Genomic DNA, 27,081 nt, shown 5'->3' on the forward strand with positions numbered 1-27,081 from the left:
TACTAACCCACCTTTTAAGACTACAGGCTGTAAGTACGTGAGAGTCAAAATATGGATTTTATTGCGGCGTATTCCGTTATAGTGTTTGGGGTTCAAAGGTTTTCATTCAACAAGCAACATTTAAAGCTTATTTTTATTTGATCCATACAGAAAACATGATCTTTAAGTGCTTTGACTTGAATTTCTTTCAAGGTTTTTAATGCAACACATGGATTAAATGATTTGTATCTAATTAGTAGTTTACTTCCACATCAATCCATTCTTTTATTTCATTCTAAATAGACAATGCATAACACAGCAAATACATTTCAAACATGCATTAAAGTCCAAGGTATCAACCCTTAGAATATAAAATAACTTTAGAATAAAAAAATAAATATTTGAATTTGAAAAGCGTTCAAAAATGATGGTCCAGTATCTTCATCCTGCTCTAACTTCCACCCGTTCTTCACGTGGTTTCACTGGCCTGTACCTTGAGATATGAAAGTATTATGGAAAAAGCTCAAGTGCAACCATTAAGAGAATGGGATGAGTTAGGAAACAGGATTCAATAAATGCTTTGGTATGTTACTTTTTTTTCAGTCAAAAAAGTTGAATATGTGAGGACAATGAAATGTTCAGCTCAAGAACTACAGAAATGTATGAACTCTTGTAGCGTAGGACACACTTGCACTTTGATCGTGTAAAACACACATGGAATAAGTCAATGCGGGAAGCAGTATTTATACCACAAATATTCTAAATATCTAGAAAACAATATTTACAAGTCATTACTTCCTGACAGTTTATCTATGTTTCCCACGCAGCTGCACCTGAATAAACAAGGCCACTATGGAATGTGCATATTACAACTAACACAAGTTTGGCACACACATTAGAACTACACAGCCATCAGCAACATATACAATCCAGCATGTTTCTTTGGTTACAAACAATAAAACACGTCAGTTTCTGAGCTTTCATATTTACAACTCAGGTAACACACGATGACGGGCTTTACAGGACACGGTTTACATCCTCAAGAGTCAACTTTGCCGTAAGTCCCCTCCGGCGGTCGGTAGCACTTGGGAAAGGCCATCAGCTGCAACATGTTGAAGGCATATTTCCTGCATTTTATATTCTTTTGAACGTTTTCAATCCGACATCCTTCTCTGGTGATCAAATAAGGAGGGTGAGGAGGAATGAAGGAAGAAAAAGAAAGGAAAACAAAAAAGTAAACATGAATGAATGATTTTGTTTTAAATTATGTTTATAATGATAGACACAAAATACAATTGACGTGAGTCTCTGAACAAGATGATGGTAAGGTTGATAGCAATGAGACACTTAATGTACCATTTCATGGCTGCCGAGCTGTGAAGTAGAGAAAAGGCTCAAAATAAAGCAGCTTACTGTTATGTCTGTGTTAAATATGTCTTGTTACATAATGTTTTACAGAAAGTGACTGTCGATCTGCCATAAATGATATAATCACATCTCCCCAGATTTAAAAACTTTTCTTTAGTATGGTTCAAGTGTCAAAGAGTCTGGATGTTCAAAGTTCATTCATAACCTTGGAAATGTTCAGTTCAGTTGTCATTAGAAAAAAAATGCAGATTTAAACACTATGATGGAAAACTCCAGAACAGCCACTGAATGGGCCAACAAGCTACTGCTAGCTAACATCAGAGTCACGTGCACTGTAGCACCAACAAGCTACTGCTAGCTAACATCAGAGTCACGTGCACTGTAGCACCAACAAGCTACTGCTAGCTAACATCAGAGTCACGTGCACTGTAGCACCAACAAGCTACTGCTAGCTAACATCAGAGTCACATGCACTGTAGCACCAACAAGCTACTGCTAGCTAACATCAGAGTCACGTGCACTGTAGCACCAACAAGCTACTGCTAGCTAACGTCAGGGTCAGGTGCACTGTAGCACCAACAAGCTACTGCTAGCTAACATCAGAGTCACGTGCACTGTAGCACCAACAAGCTACTGCTAGCTAACATCAGAGTCACGTGCACTGTAGCACCAACAAGCTACTGCTAGCTAACATCAGTCACCTGCACTGTAGCACCAACAAGCTACTGCTAGCTAACATCAGAGTCACGTGCACTGTAGCACCAACAAGCTACTGCTAGCTAACGTCAGGGTCAGGTGCACTGTAGCACCAACAAGCTACTGCTAGCTAACATCAGAGTTACGTGCACTGTAGCACCAACAAGCTACTGCTAGCTAACATCAGTCACCTGCACTGTAGCACCAACAAGCTACTGCTAGCTAACATCAGAGTCACGTGCACTGTAGTACCAACAAGCTACTGCTAGCTAACGTCAGGGTCAGGTGCACTGTAGCACCAACAAGCTACTGCTAGCTAACATCAGAGTCACGTGCACTGTAGCACCAACAAGCTACTGCTAGCTAACATCAGTCACCTGCACTGTAGCACCAACAAGCTACTGCTAGCTAACATCAGTCACCTGCACTGTAGCACCAACAAGCTACTGCTAGCTAACATCAGAGTCACGTGCACTGTAGCACCAACAAGCTACTGCTAGCTAACGTCAGGGTCAGGTGCACTGTAGCACCAACAAGCTACTGCTAGCTAACATCAGAGTCACGTGCACTGTAGCACCAACAAGCTACTGCTAGCTAACATCAGTCACCTGCACTGTAGCACCAACAAGCTACTGCTAGCTAACATCAGAGTCACATGCACTGTAGCACCAACAAGCTACTGCTAGCTAACGTCAGGGTCAGGTGCACTGTAGCACCAACAAGCTACTGCTAGCTAACATCAGTCACCTGCACTGTAGCACCAACAAGCTACTGCTAGCTAACATCAGTCACCTGCACTGTAGCACCAACAAGCTACTGCTAGCTAACATCAGAGTCACATGCACTGTAGCACCAACAAGCTACAGCTAGCTAACGTCAGGGTCAGGTGCACTGTAGCACCAACAAGCTACTGCTAGCTAACGTCAGGGTCAGGTGCACTGTAGCACCAACAAGCTACTGCTAGCTAACATCAGTCACCTGCACTGTAGCACCAACAAGCTACTGCTAGCTAACATCAGAGTCACATGCACTGTAGCACCAACAAGCTACTGCTAGCTAACATCAGAGTTACGTGCACTGTAGCACCAACAAGCTACTGCTAGCTAACGTCAGAGTCACGTGCACTGTAGCACCGTTTAGTTTAGTTTGTCTCTCCGACTGACGGCCAAAAATGGAAGATTTTACAAGTAAAGGTAAGACCACAATTTTATTGAAAATGGGATCTGACTAAGAGAAAACAATCCAATATTTAAATTAAAAACTACATTTTGACCTTAAATAAAATATTATTTTGTTAATAGTGCAGTCTGTATTCAAATTAATCAAAGCATCAGACTAAAAACGCTATGGAGGGTGCAGAGCAGATACCTCTGAGCCACTGTAAATGTAATGTTCTTTTTTGGCCAAATATGGACCTTACTTGTGTGTGTGTGTGTGTGTGTGTGTGTGTGTGTGTGTGTGTGTGTGTGTGTGTGTGTGTGTGTGTGTGTGTGTGTGTGTGCGTGCGTGTGTGTAAAGAATGCTGATATGAAAAATAGCCAGTAGTCAATGTTCATGCTGCCAAGAAAATGGTGAATAAGTTACTCAGTTGGGTTCACATATTTGTGCCTCCCCAGCCATGAACCTCACCGCACATCACTGCTGCTGTGTAGACAAAGCTGACATGAGCACAATGTGACAGTGACCGTTTTGTGGCCGGGAGGCGTGTTCATGTTCAGGCGGGAAGAAATTCTTTGTAACACAGGTCAACATTTATTGATTGGCTGCGGGTATCCTCTGGCCCCAATTTGTCGCCAAAAGTTAAACCCCAACTCCTGCAGGCTGCACTTCTCCACTGCTGTGGAGTGTTTACGCCGTTAGTCTTTCCCTAACTCTTACCTGCGACTTCTACACATCTTTGTATTTATGTTCAGTTTTCCTCTCAGGTCCTCTCCGCTGCACGTTAGTTTCGTTTTCTTTCCCCCCATCCAACCGTTAGTGGATTTGGACGTCCAGGTTTACGCAAAAATATCCAACGCAACTGGATCTAGGAGGGCGCACCCCTCAAAGGTCAAATGCTCTATGTCAAGTTTCTCCGTAACCCTGCTGACAAACAAACAATCCAAAGGAGGTAATTAAACTTCTCCCTGAGCTGCTATTTAGATATCTTTTTTTAGTTGTTGGTTACACAATTAATCCTCGCTCCAAGCTCTTGACGTCTTTGCCTCACGGTTCCTGTCTTTACCAAAGAACCTACATTGCTTTAATACTCTTCGTCTTTACCTAAAGTAAACAGGCGCATCGATACACAAACACCTGCGGCAGAGGTGTCAGAATACAGAACTGTCAAGGGCCATGCTGTAAGATATTAAAAACTCGACAGTCTTGCTATGATTCATCTGTTTTCAGCACCTGTCAATGCCGGGAGTAAAAACCTTCTATTTCATCTAAACCTATCTTCACTAACACTATGTTCTGCCTTCACTGGGACTGTTGTATTTATATATATATATATATATTTTTATAATTCAGAGCATTGTGTGAGAGAAATCGCATCAGATCATTTTAGATTTAAAAATGTTCTAAAAAATGATGAATCACATGAATCCTAAAAACTACCTGTCAGCCAAAACCCGGCTCATTCATTCAGGTTTTAGCACCTAAAAGTGCTGTGACACCGTATTAACTTGTGTCTGCTAATGCCTCAGATTTATATCAAAGATTATGTTCCTGAAAGCAGAATGTGAGGCAAGAGCCAGACGATTTCCAGAAACAGGAAACAAGTGTTGCGCAAGTGAAGCTGCCTCCAGGTGCACTGGGTAGTATGTATAATAGTATGTTGTTGTAGGTGCAACAGACAGCACCGTGCAAAGTACTGTAAGCATGACTTGATTTTAGTAACAACTGTCATGCTTTTAAAGTTGTTTTAATCCAAATGAAACGCTGATGAACTACTCTCTAAGACTGTCGTGTTTTTAAAAGTTTAGGAACTCGATCAATTCTAAACTGGCCTTCTGTGTGTTCCCATGATGCGCGTCAAGGGTCAGTTCACTTAAATCATTAATCAAGTTTAATTAGTTTACTGTAGAGAAGCCTGATTATAACTCGTACAAGTGGGACAGAGAAGAGAAATGCTACTATTTATTCACTGAATGTTACTTTATTATGCTTGTAGAGCCACAAATGAAATGCCATTCACCCATAAAACATCTTGAGGTGTGGAAGTGGTGGAGAAATCTCCGCTGCTATAATATGCCAACAATGTTTTTCCATGTAATTTGATGAAGAGTTGATTAATTGGCCAAGTGAAGGGAGATAACAATGGTTTACTTTTACTCTGTACTCTGGTCAATGTCCAAGTTAAGCCAGGAATCTTCGCTCTCTGCGTCGGAGCATGAGCTGCTGAGCTCTTCTAAAAGATGTATGAAATTTACTGCACGTGTGTTGACACTAAAGCAGATAACCTGAGTACGAGGACAGGATTTAACATGTAACTGCAGCTTAAGAAAACATTTGCAGAGGAAGAAAATATTTCTCCTTTTTTGACTTTCAGAATAAAAGGAAACACTGAACATTGGACACGACAACACACATTTGCAGACATGTTAATTAGTTGACCACTTGTCGATGATTTATCTTGTTACTGAATACTAGCATCAGTTTTTGTATTTGTATATTTCTTGAAGTCAAGTTTGTTTTGTCAGATGAATGTGTCTCTGAATGTGTTTTTATTACTTTTAAGTAATTGAAACAAAAAAAAGCTTCAAATGTGTTAGAGCAGGGGTCGGGAACCTTTTTGGCTGGGAGAGCCATAAAAGCCAAATATTTGTTTATGTATTTCCTTGAGAGCCATATATTTTATCAATTTGAACGCAACTTTATGCGTGCATTTTTTAAGAATAACACGTCTCCTGTACTAATAGCGGTATCAGTGTTGCATTGAACAGGTGCTCTTTTATTAAATAAACTAAACGCTTAAGTTATTTATCTCATCTTTCAGTGTTTACTGCACGGGTGTCAAACTCAAGGCAATTATGACCTATTTAACCTCTTATGTCTGTTGGTGTTGTTTTTGTTTGTTTTTAGCGCCTTGAGATTGCTTTTAGTTTTGAAAGGCGCTTTACAAAAACAATTTATTATTTTTATTATTATTATTATATCCGGCCCGCGAGAAAATATCATATGTCTGTCATAACTGGCATCAATGCATAGCACAACCACGGGAAAAGACATTTGAGGTAGTATTTAAATGTGTGAATTAAATGAAAGTTTTTGGAAAGCAAAGGGAAACACACCACAGATCTCTGGGACGATGAGAGCTGGACTGTTTGTGCGACATAACGAAGCATCTCACTGTTAAACCTGCAGCTTCAGTGTGATCACGGACATGTGTGATGCCGAGCTGCCTGTGGGAGACTCGGATGCAGAAGGAAACTTTGGTCACTACGTGTTTCCAAACACTGACAAACATCTCCACCGCTGTGTTCCCGACAGCATTCTGCTCATAAACTGAGCGCATGTGCCGACTTTGCAGCTCAGAAATTTAAATTGAACTGCTCAGCAATCCGTTTGCAGTTGACTTAAATATGTTCCATATCTTTTTGCACTTTATCCAAGATGTGTAAATCTAAATGTGTGCGCTGTGCAGTCAGAGACAGAGCGGAGGAAAGGAGATGGGAGAACTAAAAACAAATCCGCTGCTAAATGTTTTACTTTAAAATTACACAGTATAATTGTTTATTACTTGTTAATCATGTTAAAAAATGTCAGCTCAAAATTGTCTGCGAGCCATAACACGTCATCAAAAGAGCCATATATGGCTCGCGAGCCATAGGTTCCCGACCCCTGTGTTAGAGTGTTAATTCTGGTAGTGTGCTGAAGGTATTTGAAAATGTGCCTAGAGCTACACTCTCACAGATGAAGAGAGACACACCTCGTGAAAGTATGTTGGAAAGATGGAGACTCCATCGCATTTTTCTATGTCACGTCGATGATGACGCATCTGTTCTCAGTGCGGAACAACGTCACCATTGTAAAAGCTGAGCGGCATGGGAGCGGAGACGGAGGGCAATTGTACTCATGAACGTGTGTTTTCAATATGAAAGCGACCTTTATTAACCCCCAAAAAAGGCACAAAAGTGTTTCACTCCTCCTCGGCTGACACTCAAACACTGTAATGTGATGTGTTTGGATCATGTTCGCTGTATTGCAGAAAAGCATGAAGGGGTTTATGTGAAACTCCCACAGAGCACTATTTTACCCGTCTCAGCGAAATAATCCTCGAAGAAACTTCACTCATCTGTTTCATACGATGTTAGAAGTTAAAGGATGATTCTGGCAATAAGCTATTATGTTTATCATCAACAAATCACATGTAATGACCAAAAGCAACACTAAACTGATCCCAGTTGCATTTGTATGTTGCTTTTTACTCTTTGCTATAGAGCTCTGTCATTATGATGACACTGTAGTTTATCTTGAATCAATACCCCACACTTCCTCCTGCTGCTGTAAATACTCAGTGTGCCAAATGTGTATTATTCCGCAGCTGGAAGTAGTCCCCAACAAATGCACTATTTAGTAACAAAAAACTACAGCTGTTTAGTTTTTAGTAGGAATGAATAGGTTTGGGACAGAGAAGTGAGTCAGTATTGAACAATGTTATTGTTGACAAAGACACATATAGATTCATGCCAGGCTTATCATTCAACCATGAAATGTACTTTATGTAAATTGATATGCAGTTAGTGGGACCCTAACCTGAACATTATTCTCAGGAAAGCTTGTCAGATATTAAGGACTAACTTAAAGTTTGTCAGAAAACATTCTTGGCAAATCAACAAAGAGTAAATGTTTAATTGCTGGTTTTTTTACTTCTGATTGTAAAACATTTCCCCCCAATTGTCCACCGCATTTCCCCCCAATTGTCCACATTTCCCCCCAATTGTCCACATTTCCCCCCAATTGTCCACCGCTCCTTAGGGATAAACACCCCGCAGCGTGAGGTTGATATTAAACCTCGCACGAGAAAGCCGGTCCAATTACACGACCACCTCTCGGAGAAGAGCAACCAGCGAACACAGAAGAAAGGAGTGAGTAGAGATGGCATTGACAGCAATTTATTGATATTTTGCAAGCAGAAAAACAAGACTTAAAATGAGCCACACAACCAGTAAGTGCGAGCTAACGAGCAGCAGGGCAATGGGGTAAAAGTGTCGTGACGCTGGTTTGTTCTCTGTTACGGCGCAGGCCTCGGGGTCCTCCCACTGCCCAATGTCTCCCTGGGTCAGCCGACTGCAGGGGCGCCCGTCAAGAGTGAAACAGAACGAACAGAGACAGATCAAAGCACCGGGGTGTTAGTACAGTCTTAGATGCTGTCTAAGTGGGACTGCAAGCACATATTGATCACCATACAGGCGGGTACCAGAAGGCCCACTTAGACACAGAGACATGAGTACAGACTTTGCCTCAAAGAGCCACAGACAAGCAGGCAGTGATGAACGGAGCAGAGATGTGAGAAACAGGCTCACGAAAAGCTGCATGTTAAGCCGCATAATGAAATGACTTGGTTGGCAGAGGATGGTGGCGAGAGGAGGCATGCCGTTTATAGTGAAAGTTGGGATGTAAAATGTGTTTTCATTACATCTGATCCATCTGCTATGCATTCACTTAAGACTAGAGTGGAATAATTATTGTTTACGGTAGCGGTTTGACAGGTGTTTTGGTGAAATTTGACACTCCATTTCCTTTTGGATAGCGTTTCGCTTAATTCCCACTTTGTCTACGACGGACTTAACTCACTCTCAGCAGTACCAACAATGCCCTAGAGGTTATAGTAAGTCTGGAGAGATAGGAACAACATACAGCAAGCCATAAACCCTGATAGCGTAAATGACGCACCTCATGATAAAACGTCATATCAGTAAAAAATGCAGCCGAAAGATAACAATGTTGCGGTGACGAAGGAATACAACAGACTATGATGTTCATGTTTGCCACTTAAGAAATGTGTCAAGATTTCCCTTTTACTCCTTTAAACTAGCAATTACTTCCTCCAATTATCCTCTCCCACCTCCCCTCAACACGACATTAATGTGCAATTCTTCTTCTTCTAAAGACTAATCGATCTAAGTAACAAGTATATAGGTTTAATAAGACCCACACCCTTAGTTAATTTAGAACAAAGCAGAGCTGTTTATCGTGTTTTAAGAATTTAATTAGATTTTAAAACAGGCGGTCAAAGAGGATCACCTCCTTGTGCCCAGAGGATACTTCCACGGCTAAAGTGAAGCTTCCTTTTATCCCTTTACTCCAGATCTTCCACTTCCTCCATTGAGAAATGGATGAAAGCTATGGATGCAAATAAAGTGGTGTCAGAAGTGTAACGCAGGAACTACTGTTTGAATGCAGCACCTGCAGTTTGTGTCAACCCCCCTACGGGAGCTGTACGCCATGTGTTCAGGTTTTTCACAACATCACAAAATGCTAATAAATATTCTGCCACACATAAATTAAAAAGGGACATTTTTGTGTAACAAAATCCTTATTATATTATATTATATTAACATCCACACTAGTAACATGTGTACCTGCTGCGATTGTCCCGGCAAATAATGCTATTACAAGGATACATAAATAGATTATGCTCTGATGAAGCCGTCACAGGATTGTGTACTTAGCGATTGTTTTTAAATGATTTTAGTGTTTTTTTATACCAAAGCTGTATTGTTATTTCTGTAATCAAACATTCGGCTGAATGAACTTTATTTTATGAGTGTAGATTGTAACAATGTTTCTAGTTTATTATTCCCTGAGTACTTGATGTCACAGGTTATTATATAACTGTATGTAGGATTTAAGATTATATTATTATATTATATATATAAATAAAAGCCCATTTCTGACCTGATTAGTGGTAGAATATGTTAAGTGGTTGATTTGTGGACGGTTGTTTTTAGTGTTTTTTGGTCATGTAATGTCCCATCCTCTTATTAATCTAACACAACTGCCATCAGCTGGCCTGTACAGGTCATTACCACGGGCATTTCACATGTGAACTCCACCAACGGCCTTAAAAACAAGTTCTAAAGTCAGAAGTTATCAGATTTAGACAGATGTAGATGTTTACCCTGCTGGCACACACACACACACACACACACACACACACACACACACACACATTAAAGTGTCCGTGCAGCACTGATAGGAACATGCATGGTTGCCTTTGAATGTGTGAAGGAGCTGAGATGATGGTGGAGGGAAAACATGATGATGTTTATGCTGGAACATCGAAGGCTGATGAGATGGGAGGAGAATGTGAAGGTGTCTTAAATGTGTGCGATGACGATGTCAGCGTTTGCTCACGTTAACATGTGTGGTGGGTGCAGGTTATTACTCTGAGAATTTATCTGAGCAAAGAAAAAGATCTGCAAGACTACATACGACTGAATCAAAGTAGAAAACGATGTTTTTATGTTATTTGGATGACTTCTTTTTTTTTAAATGCAAGGTTGGAACAATAACTTGCACCCATAATAGTTTGATACTGTTTCTTTAAATCACGTCTTACCTCCGCATACAGTCCAAAGCACGGATGAAGAAATCCTTGCTGAGCTGGTGTTCATCGCGCAGGAGGGCACACTGCTCTAACGTGACAGACATGGATGTCCGGTCTTTGGCACTTTTACAGCTGGTAAACCTGATGCCATTTAACCTTCGGCAGATCTGGAGGGAAGAAATACACTCAATGTTCACACGCATCGTTGACTTTGCCTTCTTCTGCGTGTGCATGTTGCTCTGACGCGGATTTAAAATCAGAATAACTACACGGTGCTCAAACAACACCCTAAATGATGTATTTAAAGAGAATCTTTGAGGATTCTCGATGAAACCTATGAAATCACCTATTCACAGAGTAAATCAAAAAATCTAAATGATGATGTATATTAAATAATGAAAGGCAGAATCTATACTTCCATGTTTTCTATACAGTATACGCATGTTTTTAATTATCTAAGAAGCACATACAAGCGTTACTCCCCTTTCTGCACTCCAAAGTCTATCATTTATGTTTGTTTGACTGTTCTGACAAAGATCTTGGCATATATTCCAAGTACACATAGTTTTGCGCTCAATGGGAAGTGACTTTTAATTATCTTTGACAAACATTTCACAACATTTTGCCCACAATAGCTGCATCTCTGGACACTACCATGAGCAATGCAACACAGTTCCTTTCTTATCCAGGCGTTTAACACAAATGCATTTTTAGCTAGCAGCATGACTACACTGAAACCATTTTGGACTATTAGATGGATTGGTACTTTGCAGAGACATTCCTGATCCCCAGAGGATGAATTATAATAACTTGGGTGATTTGTTCAACACTTCGGTTTGCGATCAAATGCATGTTAAACTACTGACATCTTCATCGGCAGGACTTTGTGTTCAGCGCTTATTAGCACGTGTTAGCATGCTAACACATTAAACTCAAAGTGATGAACATGGTAAACATGAGTCCACCTTTTAACACCAGCGCAGAGTTTTAACTCACCAGCTCTGTGGGAACATGCACAACACTTGATGTCAGATACTGAATATCAGGTGAAAGGTCAGCGTCTGTACAGTATCGTCTTCCGAACTCAATCCATCACGCTCAGGCAGTTACCTTTTGTTCGGCTCCCATTAAAGCTCAGGAAATATCAACATGTCAAAAACTCAATACTAGGCTAAGTGTTTACAGATCACCGTTACCAAGCAGGAGAGGAAGTACAGTGTCTTTATGCTTGAGAGGAAACTGTCTTCCTTGACAAGGACAGAAAGGTACAATATAAAAACACTGCTCACCGTTCCAGCAATCCATAGTATCTCCACATTCTTTCTCTTCTTTGTTACTACATTCTGTCCCAGGGTTTCAAGTAATTCCTTTATGTCGCTCTGTGTCTGAAAACATGGTAGACCTGTTCACAGAAAAGCACAAGACACATTTGCCAGTGAGAGGTTTAAGTTTGACGACAGGTTCTGATGTGTGTTGGCAGGCAAAAGGAAAAGAAAACTAAAATAACACACTTTGTTGTAGATGATTAGATTTGCTTTCTAATAATCCTGATGTGGTAAACTTCATAAGATACTCAATGCATGAACAGTTTCCCCCACATGTTTGTAACTGCAGGTCAGAGTCGCTTCGCTGCAGCACTTAGGACCAAGAACTAATTCCTCTATTTTTCAAATATTCACAAAGATTGATTATTTTTTCCTTGGTAAACAAAATGAAACCTTTGTGCACTTACATTCTAGTGGCACCTTTTCACTTAAGGATTTGAAATAGGCTTCTAACATCTCAAAGTTCCTCTGGTTTATTCTTTCTTGTAGAGAGATATCTCCAAACCTGAGAGGGTGACAGAGAGAATAAGAGTTATGGCGGCGCATCACCAAGACACAGTTAATCATTCAAAGTTACACTAACGCCAAGTGGTGAATTTAACGCTGCGATTCGCTGAAAAGAAAGGTGAAAAACATGACAATAGTTTCTTTGTTTTGCTTTTTTGAGAAAAGCTGTAACATAAGAAAACGCAACATAGTCACAAAGTGGTTCTGCCATTAGAGCTTTGAATGCCTCCTGCACAGAAGGATTATTTCATCAAATTAGTGAATGTAGATGCACTTTTGCAAGAAGGAAGCATAAAGAATAAGCCGTGCATGACTCTACTTCTTTACGTAATATGGATTGATATCGAAGACCACGCTGGCCTTGATTACAATGTTCACACAGAGAGTGCTTGTCCTTAAGTGCAACAGATTGGAGTGAACAACAACTGTCTGCAGTACCTCTCTGCTATTGTTTGCTGTTCATTGATGCCCACGTTAAACAGCACCGGGAATACTCGTAGAGGCTTGCCCTCCTTGATCTCCTCTGGCAGTCTTTGGAACACCAGTCGTGGTAATGGCACTTCTACGGTGAAGTGGTCTCTGGATGCAAAGGACAAAAAGAGTTTTGTTGAGAGAATGATTAAACAGAAATCCAAAACGTTTTGCAATGCTGAATAATTTGACACCTAAGACAGGCCTGGGCAAGATGTACAAAAAGAGACACTGTATGCATGAGAGAAAGAGAGTGTGTGAGACGGGTTTGCCTTACAGATTGATATGGAGGAGGGGTGGGGCAAGAGGAGTGTATCATCTTATCACACTTGGCATAATGCGCACCGTGTCCAGCTCAAATAAATAGTAATTGCTGTAAAAACACTAAAGTGAGTTTCTGCCTGTGAGAAAGTCCAGACAATAAAACTGATTCTTGGCAAAGAGAAAATGGCGGCAACTCGGTGCGGTTGTAATCCGTTAGACGGAAGACTTTGTACTGTACAGTTTGAGGAAGAGATTTGTGATGTTGGTCAGTGTTGCACATTCCTTGATTCAAGTTTTTCCATTAAGAAATATGGAATTTGGTTTTAATTATAAGGAATATAGTAACAAAGCTCTGACACACGACACATAGCGAGTGCTTGAGAGAAGGACATTGTTGTCTCACCGTCGGCCAAACACTAAAGGCTGGAGGTCACTGAGGTTATCGGTCTTGGCCTCTGTAATCTGGAACACGACTCTCTGCAGGTCTGAGATTCCAACCTCCATGTCCTCCAGCATCCCGATCTCCTCACCTTAAACGTTTCGGAAAAAAACAAAACGACGATGAGTTCGGCTCCAAACAAACAATAAAAACTTAATGACAGACTCAGGGTCCAGATAAAAGATAAGATAGTACATAGAATAAATTAAATGCAAAAGCACAATAACAACTCATGGACTAAAAATAATCAAAATTATTATCCGACAAAGAGACAATGTTCAAATGCATGTTTCTTAAAACCTCTTGTGGAGTATTTACTCCTGCAGCCACAAGCATTACTCTTGCACTACACCATCAACACCTTCAGTAATGATGATGATGATGATGATGAAGAATATAATGCAGAACCCGCCCACATGTTATACTGCAGAGGCATTGTTTTTCATCATAAAAATGGGTCAAGGCAGTATCTATCATTTTGCTGACCAATCCATTTCACTTCCTTGAAAGCTACACTATGAGCTTTGGCAGACTAGCATGAGGTAAAATTGATCATGGGGTTGCAGGTACCTATAATAGATGTGCTCATATTACATCACATTACATTACAGGTCATTTAGCAGACGCTCAGAGCGACCGACAACAGGGACAGTCTCCCTGGAGCAACTTGGAGTTAAGTGCCTTGCTCAGGGGCTCAATGGTAGCAGCCCTGGTATTGAACTCACAACCTTCTGGTGTTGTGTTTGGAAGCTGTAACACTAGACCACTAGACCATCACCACCCTCATAACTTCGTCTCTTTATTGATCTGATAAGAATCCAACCATGACACTCTGGTCAACCTTCACCTGGAACATGTTGGCTAAAACAAAGTTAAAAAACAAATAGCAGTGACTCATCCCCCCCCCCCTGCTACATGTTGTGATATGTTACAGCCTCACGTTACTCTGACTCTTTTTTTCTCTTTTTGATTCTACAAAGCAAATACAAGTGAACAGCTGGATGTTTTGAGGTTGTACGTTCTGATTGTACTCTTGTACTAAATGTACTCACTGTAGGTGCTGAGCAGACTCTCAAACTGAGCCACCAGGCCAACCAGGTGGAGCTGCCTCAGGAAGCCTTGGTCCTGCATTCCTGCATACAGCCTCATGACAAAACCACAGGCTAAGGCTGCCAACTGTTGTAAAAAAAAAACACACACACACACACACACACACACACACACACGGATTTAAGCAATATCTCCTTGAAGTTACCCTTGTCCTTACATTCTTATGTGAATTACTTCAGCTGCAATACAAGGGAAAGGAGGTCAAACAGCCCGGAAGCTGCAGCTGCAGCCTCTCAGCTGGATTCATACGACATGAGAGTTGTAATTCTTTAATAATGAAGAATGTTGTCACTTCTTTAGTAGCTTCTTTGTTTTAAGTTTGTTGAAGTAAGCAGTGCAGTATAAAGCCTCGACACACAATATGTCCAACGCATGAAACCAGTTGGAGTAAACTATTACAAAATAATTATATTGTATAGCTTTAGAAAGTATGACGCTGAGCGTGTTGCACTTTGGACAACAAAGGACAGTCAATTAGATAATGAACAGTTACAGTTCAACTGGTTGAATTAGATCAGAATTAAAAGTATGTCATTGACATTTGAGCAAAACCTCCAGCCCAGATGAACTAAGGCCGGTACATGAGCTGTTCATCAGCTCAGTGTGGCTACTTACTGCCTGACTGAAGACCACGTCTCGCCTCTGCTGGAGGAGGAAACCCTGTGGAAGGCTGCAGGCTGCCTCCTGTAGGAGCACGAAGGTCATGGCTCTCTTTGCCTTATCCACCACCTCCGTCACACACTCCTTTAACCTGGTGACCAGAGGACGCAGCTGCTCCCTCCATTCGCCTGCAGACACAGATGAGATAAGAAGAGCAGGTGTGGAATGACAGTTACAATGTGGTTGAAGATTTAAATACGTCGGAACGCTTGTGTTCTCAGCCAGAACCAACACAGTAGTTTATCTGTGAGGTAAAACCGGTTCAGCTCATTCGTGCTTCCTTGAAAATGGTGAGCAATTTACTGTAAACACAACGACAAGCGGTTTAAAGGAAAGCATAAGTCAGCTGTCAACTTAAGAAAGCCACATACAAAACCACAACATGGAAAACTTTGTATGACCATGAAATGAAACATACAGTATGTTCATGACATTATAAGCACATGGCTTGTTATTATTCTCAGACATGGCAAATGATTGGAGAATGCATGGCATCACTTTTGTATCTTCAATTCAGTACATTTACTTCCTTTACTGGAGGTGCTGTTGAGTTCTTAAGGGCAACACTTTGGGTGCTTTAGAAATCAAGCAAGCGCAACAACAAGCGCAGATCACACACCTGCCATTTTGATTCAGGGCTGGTAGAAGTAGAAATATAGATTGGATGGTGTGGTGATAATTATAAATAACAAGAATAAATATACTCTCAACCAGTCACACCACTGGTCCCCATAGCTCTGAAACAGCTGCGCCAATCAGTGAAGTATGATATCAACAATAGCTCTCCGCTCCTCCAGGAAATGATATCGTTGTGTGGATAGTGGCACGACGTGAACACGCAGCACCACAAATCTGCAGCCAAAGGCAGATGGTGTGAGGCTTCCTACCAGTTAATTAGCTCGCTGACGAAAGAAAGAAAAGAAGATTGTTTGTTAAAATCGTTTGTAGGATCCCATCAATCGGTCATAATTCCACACTACATTACGTCCTAAATGATCACATCATATCGTAAGTGATAGCACATCTGCACCGTGATACATTTAAAGAATAAACTTCACCGCGTTTGTTAAAACAAAAAAGGCAAAGATAAACAGAATTAATGAGCCCAAGTAATCCGATGGTTCTAACCAACCAGTCGGATGTGTGTAGAGCTGTGTCGTTTAAATCAAGGTGAACATAGTGAGCAGCCGTGTGTAATGGCACCACGCTGTGCTACGACACTTCCCGAATCCGAGACAGCAGATTTATCAACATATCTGTCCTGCAGCCTTCACGTGGCTGCAGGGATTTAATGAACCCGAGAAGAAGGCTTTCATGCAGTATTACACAGCTGTTTACAACAGAAGAAGAGCCCGACTGACTGCATAAATTACCTTCCTGCTTTGAGCACGTTAAACATTCATTTTTAATGCCGATTTAAACGCATCTACTGGTTGGAGAGTTTCGCCGCATTTGCCCCAAGTACTTAGCCCATCTCCACCAAAAACCAACAACTCTAAATACCACACAGACGGGCAAAGCAAATTTCATGGTCATGAAACTACCAAACTGAGCGCTGCTTGTGCTGGTCGTTTCACCTCCCTTAAATGTACAGCCTAAATGCCTAATAGACACCTCACACTATACTGTAGGTCAGATAAGACACCATGAAATTGCCTCTTTACTTCCTAATGTGGTGTAATTCAGGTTGAAACAGTATGTTGGAGTGGAACATAAAGCAGAGAAAGATTACTCCACAGTGAAAGTCAATGGCTGTGCTCCAGTTGACGGTGACGCTGTGCCAATTGCTTGGTTTTGGCAAAGCTGGAGAAATCGTTTAATATCTTTAACTGACAATTGTTACTTTTTCAGCTTCACTCAACGCTTGCTAACTAGTTTTCACTCACTGGATTGCGACGTGTATTGTTGATGTGCTACAACTGGCTCTGGTTTATTGCTTACTGGTTTTTGTAAATGATTAAAGATCAGCATGACACCTATATAACATTTGTAATCCTCTTGGACAACACAAATATATGGACATATCTTATAATCAAATCTCAAGTTGTTGAGTTATTAATTGAGCTTTCCATGTACGCCCTGACAACTGCAGAAGTATCCCATAAAGCACCCCTGGTTGGGAATCCCAGGTATACACTATGTATAATATACTGATTTCATATTTATGAATGTATTTATGTGATGAGCTCATCTGTTTCCTTTGTATGCATACACACTTCTTTGAGTATACTTGAGTATGGGACACAGCTACCGTGTGATTTCATGGTGTCTTATGTGCATTTCAAGTTTATGATGGTGTCCTCACTGGCCAACAGGGGGCAGTGTTGGTTAAGCAATGTGCAAAAAAAAACCAAGTAGTTTTCCCACCATGCATTCTGTTCAACTTCAACATATTGAAAAGTTATTGGGGGGGAAGTAGGGATCAATGTGGACACCCTCACTCACACAGAGATACACACAAGCACAGTTGGATACCAGCGATAATGTATAGCACATCAGCCTTGCCCTTGCCTTGTCAGAAAAATCATGTCTTATCTTATTCTGCAAATACCGCCTCTGCACAGAGACGGAGGAAACAGAACTCCGGCTGTCATCTCTTCGCCAGCCCACCTGTCCATACATCAAAACCCCCACAACGCCTTGTCATCAAAAGCCTGGGCTTCACCGGTCTCTGGGAGATAAAGCCTCTCTCATTATTCTGTCCATGTTTGTATTAAGACAGGCAGATGACCACTTGCTCTAAGCCTGTTCAGCGTCTTAATAAAGATTCTCAGAGAGGAGGGGGGGGGGGGGGGGGGGGAAGCTTCTCTTTCAGACTGAACACCAGGCGCATGGCCTTGTTCTTACCTGCCAGCTCACTCGGACAGATACACACAGGCAGATGCACACACACACAGGCGCAACATGATACAAATGCACCAGGACTTACAAAGACACACGCACAGAGACTCTCCTTGTCGCCCGGACAGACTAATGCCGCCGCTCTGCGTGCCAGTTGGCAGTCGTAACAGGCTGGGCACTTGTCTGGACACAAGCTTGAGGCAGGATTTCATTGGACGTAAGGGAAGTCTGGGCAGCTTGTGGTCAACAGTGAATGGCTCTGCATATCAAATATTGCTTTCATCCAATTCTCTGGCAACAATTTAAGTTTCTCTTTCGCTCATGCTTAAGCAAACCCGGGAGCCTCTAAGTTGGACCAGAGTCTCACTCAGGCTGTAGAGACTGAAAAGCATTGACTTCAGTGTCCAATCACAGTGTACATGGATTTAGATTATTAATATCATTTCATTGGACAAAAAGCTAAAAGTAGCTGCTAACTAACAGCATATGTTGCTAATGACCATGATGGATAAGTTAAAGGCAAATCTGCATTTTCTTAAATGGGAAGATACATTTTCAATAAACAGGAATGAATTACAAACTATATTTATTTACTATATTTACAAGTTCTTCAAGTTTTGTGTTTTTGACTTTTACAGAAAAATGAGATGACACTTGATGTCTGAATCACTCGGTGTGAGACCTTTTTAACACAGCAGGTTGTCTGCAGATATCAAAGAGCTTCATTTAATAACTTTAATTAACACTAAATCCATTTAATACAAACTTGTGGACCGATTAAGGACAAATACCTTGTTGTGACACCTGTTAGGATATTTTATTCCACATATGTTACACATGTATGGATTACTCTCTGCAGGTAAGTATGAAGGGAGCAACGTTTATCTTGAAATAAGAATACATTTAAATTAAGTATATTAGATGCATTAAGTTGCAAAATTAATATTAATATATAACCTTTTTAAAAATGTTATATTGAAATTAATGTAAACAACAATAACATTTAAAATAACTAGATTTACTAGTCTAGTATAGATAACAGTAGGACAAGTGAGGAGGAGTGGATGAATCTCCATTACAGTAAAGTACTCATGCTGTGGTGAACATCACATCACATGACAAGTCTAATAATAGAGCCAGGTATCCAATGTACAATGTACCCCCCCTTTACACACATGCACTCACATTTAATGGATGTTTCACTCATTGATGAGCGAGTTATTTACCGGGGTTGTGTGAGGTGATGACATCAGCGAGCTGCTGCTCAGGGATTGGCTCCTGCTTGCTGCCGTCTTCCTCCTGGAGTTTATCCACCATGGCGATTACACAGTTGAGACATTTGGCCACATTTGCCCACACTCGGTCCTGAAAGAGCCAAATACGCAATCAGACGTCAGATGAGCCTCACTGATTAGATCTCTCTCTCACTCTGTTTCGGAGAGAGGGAAGTTGAGTGGAAAACAATATGCTTAACAAAACCTGCTGAAGCAGCTGAAACCATCAAACATAACGCCCATATGTCAAACAAAATGGCTTAATGCCCAAAAGGTCAAAAGGAAATAGCTGTCTGGGTATTCTGAGATTACTTTCAAAGCATTTCAACCTTTGCTTTTCCTGAACTCAAACTTTTTAATGGAAGAATAGATGCTTTCACTTTTGTGTGTACAAATATGACAAGCCAAATGTGTGTGTGTGTGTGTGTACTGCAAGTGGTGGAGTCTATTTCAGTCTTTCGTGCTTAAAGAATATGGTTTGAACATGATACAGAATATGTTGAGCGATAATTAGGCATTGGTGTGCAGAAATCATGTCAAACTCCTGCTGTCAGTGAGGCAGATGCCGTCCTCACACGCAAACAAACCAACAGTCGTACACACTTTAATGATAAGAAGCAGAGTGACTTAATATTCAGTGACAAGGATGCCACAACATAATCTTCTGCAGAGAGTTTATCACGATGAAATGTTGAAACTCCTTTGAATAAAACTCATTAAAAAACAGAGTAATGTTTGGTATGCAGTCAAAGTTTGCAAGTAATTTGAAGTATTTGCCATAAAAATGGTTCATCTGTAATTACAGTAAAGATTTCCCTATGTGTGCTCTACCGTGAGGCCAGCAGTAAAAATGACAGTTTATCACATTGTGCTTAAAATTAAATAAAACTCCCACAAGTCCCAGCTTTGAAAGGTTTCTTAATAAAAAGTAGTCACGCTCACCCATTCCTCCTCGTCGTACTCTTTATGGTGCGGTATGGAGTCCTGGTGCTTCAGCGGCCCACCTTCTCCTCTACTCGGGGTTTGTGTTCCTTCCACATTGTTACACACCGCCGTGCTGTCAGTGATCGACGTGGCCGGACTGTGGCCTGGAAGTCCCTGGACCGGGCTCTGAGTCTGAACACTGCCCTGGTGGATGTGGCCTTGATGTTGGCCTCCCTGCACCGGGGTTTGCTTCTGGTTCTTGGAGACGTATCCAGGCCGCGCTGCATGCAGTGCCAGCAGTGCACTCTTGACCAATTCATCTTTAAGTGTGTGAACAAATTGTTCTGTCTGTAGCAACGAGAGAAAAAGACAAGACACTGAAATTTTACTGAGGGGGAAGCACAACAAATTCAAATCTAAGTGTTGAAAAAGTAAAAAGAGTAAGTGAGAGGGACACAGAGATATCGTCACATTGGCAGGATGAGGAGGTGGAAGACAAATACAGGTGAGTTTGGAACTATTCACAGAGGAGCTGAAGAGAAACAAGGAAATGAACACTCTCCTTCAACATAAAGTTGCTGCTCTCCATTACTGCAGCACAGCCGGCGAGCAACAAAAACAGCAACAAACAACAAACAATTCAATTACTCTTCATCCAGCCTGCTTCTCCGAGGAGCACGCCTCCTTTGATCTCAAATTCACCAGCAACTGTAAATTGATGATGATCCTGGTACGAAGGAGCTCGCTGCCACCACTGCGTAAAAAAATGATAAGGGCTCTCAAGAGTAATTGAGTTAGCACTGCAGTAAGCAATTTTATTACCACGGCAACATGCAGTCTAACAAACCATGAGCCAAGGCCTCTATGGAAAGAAACTGACGAGGTCATCGTGTATATATATAACAACCCTGATGTGGAGAGGACAGGGAGCTTGTTGAGACTGGGAGAGGTTGAGGAGACGGCTTAGTCAGCAAAGAAGAAGATCACTTAGGAAAAGAACCCCATCAAGACCAGCCTGTCTCCATCACCAGAGTGTTTGTGTCATAAGGAAGTGATTCTCAACTGTTTTGGTTTGTCCTTAAAATGAAGCAACTTGTGACCTCTTTTAACCGGTCAGCAGTTTAGCAACAGGAGTGATTTTCACTTCTCTGATTGTGTCATTTTGCATAACGTTGACGACTCAAGTCGAGACTTCCATGAAGGGAATCACTATTATTAAATGTCGTGACACTGAAGGTGCGACAATGCACAATTAGCATTTTTCTATCTGTGATTTCTTCACTGTGTCTTTTATTAACAATTCTGACGTCACCATATTTGACCAATGATCTTTCTTCCTGCGTCTCTCGAGCCACTCGGAGGCATCAAGATGTTCTGGGAGATTCAACTGAGAGGGTCCATCACATAGGAGGTGGAAATACTGTTTCGTTAACTCGTGATCACTGAACTTTCTCATACCAACATTAGTCAGTGAGCACATCGGCGTTCATACAGTAACGCTGTGACGTTCCACGTGATTATGACCTTCTTCGGGTTAGTTTGCTGCGGGTTCACACTGTTACAATCAGTCCAGAGCAAAACTAGGTTGACACGAGAGCTGGTTTACAAGGTTTTAATAGCTCAGTAGCAAACTGTTTGCAGTAGTTATCACATCATGATCGTTTCTGTGCCGTCTGCCGTCGTTCAGTGAGCTTTTACAGTAATTAGGAAGTAATCACGGCGGATATTTGGGCTTTTAGTCGCCAGTGAGGAGCTCCACTAACATCTGATTATATCAGTAACTAAAAGGGCACTCAAACCAACGCCGCTTCCATAAGTGAAAAATAATGTGTGTGTCCGCCCCGTGAGTTGGATCCACTCCAAAATTGAATGGGTTCTTCCCTTAGCCCATGTTACACCCTTTCACCAAGTTTCAGGAACATCGGGGCCGGTAGCTTTTACTTAATCCTGCTTACAAACCAACAAACTAAGCAGAAAACTGATGATTAAACATCATCAGTTCAGTTTGAAGATTCAGTGTTCAAGATGTGACATCGGTGGAGGCTACACTTCCCAACATGGACTTGTTACTTCTGTTACTTTGACCACTTTTCACAAATCTGACTCATCATAGCTTTAACTGCTCACTTACTTTAAGAGTGTCTTTCACACTGTGTCTCTTATGATGCAGCTGCAGTCTGCTTTAAATGCTCTGCTCTTGATTTAAAAAAATATTAAGACTGTTCCCCACATAGACAGAGCCATTCGATGAATGTTTGAGCAGAGAAAGCAAATGATGACTACACTTAAAACACCACTGTATTTCATACTTATCTATTTTAATTGCCTTGCATGGATCCAAATGAGTTCCATTACTGGAAGTCGATGATGTGAGAGCGGAAATCTATGGATAACACTGCGTGTGTAATTGCCTGAGAACAAGCACTCCACTGCTGGAATATTATTCTGTGATGCACACAATCATACACAAAAAAAGTAAACATCATAAATCAACATCAAAAAACGTCTAAAAGAAAATGAGCCACACTGAGTAACCGAAACACCCAGCAGGAACTGGGAATTCAAAATGTAAATTCATATTCAAATTGAACTCTGCTTATCTGACCTCGATGTTAATTTGCAATCTATGAACGCATGTATTATTCATTATCTTTTCTGAGATGATTCAACAAAGCCACACACTGTAGTTAAGACAATCTGGATGTTTTTTTGCACTTATTAATCACAGGGTCACAGATGTCACGTATTTGAATATGACACTGCTCATATGATAACTTATTAACAACCCAAAAAACAATCATTCAATCACATTCAGTACTAAGGCTCGTTTCCTCTAAGATTAAGATCTGCAGCAAAGTGCAGAAAACATTTTTAATGATACACTGTACTGCAAGATCCATATAGATACTGTGTTCAAAGCAGAAGATCAGAGGTGCACTCCTTTTGGCAAAGGAGGAAAGCATTGCAGAGTCATTCTCTTACCGAGGCTAAACCAAAGCGACTGTGCTCCTCCCCGCGCAAAGACTACTCCTTAGTGTAGCTCCTCCACACCTACCTGTTTTAGAGATCTGAAACACTCAACACCCCTTGGGAGGAATTCTGTTGCTAGTCTTTCTTCAATATATCTGCTGATATGATCTTGACTGAGCAGAAGTGCAAGTCAGAAAGAGCCTCTGTGGACTCCTACTGCGAAAAATAAGTTGCGTTTGATCTGAAAAAGAGGAAAAGTGTAGAAATCTATTCACCTCGAATGGTTTCCAATGGTTTTACCCTGAAGGATGAGCAGATTTTGTCTGAGTTAAAAGTAGAGTTTTTTTTCCCCACTCAATGTAAATTCACTTGAGAAGTGACGGGAGGCGGAAGGAGCAGAGCTGGTCAGATTCCAACAGCACTTGGCAGTCTGGACACTTACTCAATATTGCGTGTATGACCTCTATACACCATATAATTTAACATAATCATGCATAGACGATCAAACCACAACTCTGATGATTATCATCATGGGGAAATTATTATTATCATCATCATCATCATCATGTACAGAGAAGCAGCCGCACATCTGCCGTGTCCAACGTCATTCAGTGCACTAGTACATTATGCCTCGAGTCAGGTGGTCTGAACCAAGAATGAAAAAGTCTGACGCAGCGAGTACTTGATAAAAAGAAGATTCTTACATCCCCCTTATTTTCTCTTGAGGTGTTTCATCTTGCCCAGATTCTCTGAAGGTGTGATGCGGCGTCTATATTGAAGAAACTTCAGACACGCTGCAGTGACACACTCTCAAATGCATCCAGCTTTATTTATACGTCTGTAAAAGAGTGCGAGTGCGAAGGTTTTATTTTTGGAGAGTTGATTATTTTTCATTGTCGATTAATCTGCCAATGACTTTGTCGATTCATCATTTTGTCTATTAAATGTCAGAAAATGGTGAAGCTTATTGTATTCAACCTAAAGTCGGTTTACTAAACTAGAAGGGCAGTAATGAAGACGAGCTTCAACATATTTAAGAAGCTGGGAGCAGGAAATATTTGGTATTTTTGACTAAAGACTAAAACGATAAATCGATTATCAATTGTTGCAGATACATTTTTCACCGACCAGCTAATCGATCAGTTGACTAATCACTGCAGCTCTAGTATGTTGCACAGATTGTTTAAGGAATAGTTCTATATTTGTGGGAAATATGCTTATATTGTAAAGAGTTAGATGTTAGATGTAAAAATTTAGATTTTTGTGATAGATGACCATAAGTGAAGGAGGAAAAACTGATATAAAACATGTGATGTTGTAAATGATTGGAGTCTTTGGGGCTTGAAGAGAGTGCTGTCACTTCAACATCAGCTTTTAAACACACAGTTTCACAGCCCTCAACCACACACACACGCACGCACACACACGCACACACACACACACACACACACACACACACACACACACACACAGCTTGAGATATTAATCAGAGAGCAGCCCTGCTTGTGCTGACCAGGCCAGGGGTTTACTACGCCAATGTGTGCGTGTCTAATCAAGGATGAGAGGAAGTGGTGACAGAGCGAATGTACCAATTAGGCAGGCTGATTGGGCTCTATTCCACTGTGGCAAAAACAATCTCTCCCACAACAGATTGCAATCTGACAGCAGCAGATGTAATTCATTAATTATACTGATAAAAACGCCTCAACTCCATAAACCTCCATGCTGCTATTCACTTTTGTTAGTTTGGCGTTTTTATGATGAGTTATGGATATTTCCTGCGGTTGTCTGTTTAGTGTGTGCATGTGTGTGAAGCAACTGCTGCATTTGAAGTTTGAAAGTTATTTTGAGTAGTTAAAAATGTTTTCATGTTTGAGTAATATCACCAGGGCTGGTACTAAGTGTCTTTTTTAGGATAACTCCTCTGAGAGGGTAAACATTGCAGTCAATTAGGGCCTATACATCCACCAGTAGTCCTCTGCTGGAAACGCTACCAGGAAAATCCTTCTGGTTATAGACTTTGAAGCAGAATCCCTGAGTAAATAATAAAGTTGTTTTTTTTGCGATGGGTTCAAATGAAAGTGTTGCCACAGTTAAAGATGAATCTAATAGGCTTTTCAGGCCGAGGTGTTACCTGACAATGTTTGGTGATATGTTCAAGAATAACATAGTTTGTCGCAGCAGCTTGAGGCCAAGAGAAGAATAAAAGGGATAGTTGACAGCGGGTGTGTGGAGGGTTTGGGGGGCTGCCTCACCTTGTCAGAAAGGTTCTTCAGTGCTTCCCTCAGTCCAGGGGAAGAGTGCTCCTGGGCAGCCTGTAGGAGCTGGTCCGCTAAGCTTGTGATGAGGGGCTGGAGGAGGCTCACGGTGCTGAGCACCTCCTGAGCTTTGGCTGTGTGCTCTGGGGAGTAGTAGATACACTGGTAGGCAGTGCTGAAGCTGTGGAGGAAAAAACACATCGATTTAGTCGCTGTAGTTTCCCGGTCACGGACTGGATATTGGAAATACATATGAAAGTGGCCCGAAGCTGATTTGAAAAGAACTTGCTTGTAATGAGATTGTAGACACACGATATTGGACAGAATCTCATCCCATGCCATGCTTGACACTAGCAGAGTAGGAAGAGACAGTATTTGATATCAAACAAGCTACACTGCAGCGTTCACGGGTTGACCTGCTCCGTCTGGCTGCAATATCTACCTGACACAAGATATCCGAACGTACACAGCTGATCAAGAACAGGGTTCACACGGTTTTTCACTTTTCATATGCGTTTTAGACCTTGCATAGCATCTATAACAGCGACTGTTATTGTAAAATACCATTTTAAAAACACATCAAACATGATTTATCATTAGAAAAGGATTTGTCTCGATGCCTTTGATGGCTGTGTAGTATGTAACGCACCACGCCTAGTTGCAGCTCTAAACGCACCTACGCCAGTCTTAAGCCCGAGCGCCCTCCTGTGAATAACAAACGCAACCTTTCCTAACGGCCATCTAATTACATCTAATTGTATTTACCTTGCATCACAGGTGTGAATCAGTTCCTGACTGCAAAGATCAAATTAAACACAGTATGGCTCTGCAGCTTGACGAATGGCAGCTCCCTGTTGTTATGTACCATCAGTAGAACATCAACTCTTTTCTCACATGACCAAATAATGCAGTGGTTGGTCATCACTTTGTGTCCAGGTCAAGTAATGGCAAACTATAAAATATAATATTGACTATAATCATTGTGTTATGGCACATTGAGCTCATTCCATCATGTGTCTACTTCTGCTGCCTCAGAAATGTACAGCAGCAACGCTTTCCAGGTACTCAGCCTGAACTGTCAAATTGGACCTGCAGTCCAATGTCAACCCATTTTCCCTTTATGAATAATTAATCCCCTCTTCATTTCTAGGCAGCTATTTAATCTCAGACAAAAACACCTTTTGTCAGTTTCTAGATTCAGGGCAAATCACTCCAATCAAACATTCTCCTCGGGTAAAGTTCCAGTGACTTTCAATGAGTTTCCGCTGACTTCCTGCCATCAGATGTAGAGTGGAGCGAGGCAGTCATTTGCAACCCTCCCAGCTAGTTTAGAGTCAGCTCTGCAAGCCTCTATGTAGGCCAGACCCCAGAGCCAGATCCTAAGGCATAATTGACATAAGAGAGAGAGAGGAAGGGAGGGGCTCATACAAAGGGCTGGCATAATACAGTATTCTCTGCA

At 41.3% G+C, this 27,081-nt stretch overlaps 1 protein-coding gene across 2 annotated transcripts in view; it reads right to left on the reverse strand.

Moving 5' to 3' along the window:
* Positions 1-180: 180 nt before the first annotated feature.
* The window catches only part of inpp4b (inositol polyphosphate-4-phosphatase type II B), a 56,970-nt gene continuing 30,069 nt past the window's right edge, over positions 181-27,081 (reverse strand). The window contains exons 7-17 of one of the 2 annotated variants that reach the window (XM_029432312.1): positions 25,620-25,803; positions 20,413-20,742; positions 19,423-19,561; positions 15,311-15,483; positions 14,638-14,761; positions 13,550-13,676; positions 12,850-12,990; positions 12,312-12,409; positions 11,869-11,981; positions 10,592-10,746; positions 181-1,151 (exon numbers count right to left, since the gene is read on the reverse strand). In XM_029432312.1, the coding sequence (XP_029288172.1) occupies positions 1,019-1,151; positions 10,592-10,746; positions 11,869-11,981; positions 12,312-12,409; positions 12,850-12,990; positions 13,550-13,676; positions 14,638-14,761; positions 15,311-15,483; positions 19,423-19,561; positions 20,413-20,742; positions 25,620-25,803 (1,717 nt within the window). In that variant the 3' untranslated portion in view covers positions 181-1,018. Of the gene's footprint in view, positions 1,152-8,125; positions 8,317-10,591; positions 10,747-11,868; positions 11,982-12,311; positions 12,410-12,849; positions 12,991-13,549; positions 13,677-14,637; positions 14,762-15,310; positions 15,484-19,422; positions 19,562-20,412; positions 20,743-25,619; positions 25,804-27,081 lie in introns of those variants that run through there. The other variant, XM_029432234.1, reaches the window with a different exon arrangement.

Source organism: Cottoperca gobio, chromosome 1, assembly GCF_900634415.1.
Source record: "Cottoperca gobio chromosome 1, fCotGob3.1, whole genome shotgun sequence".
Taxonomy (NCBI): Eukaryota; Metazoa; Chordata; class Actinopteri; order Perciformes; family Bovichtidae; genus Cottoperca; species Cottoperca gobio.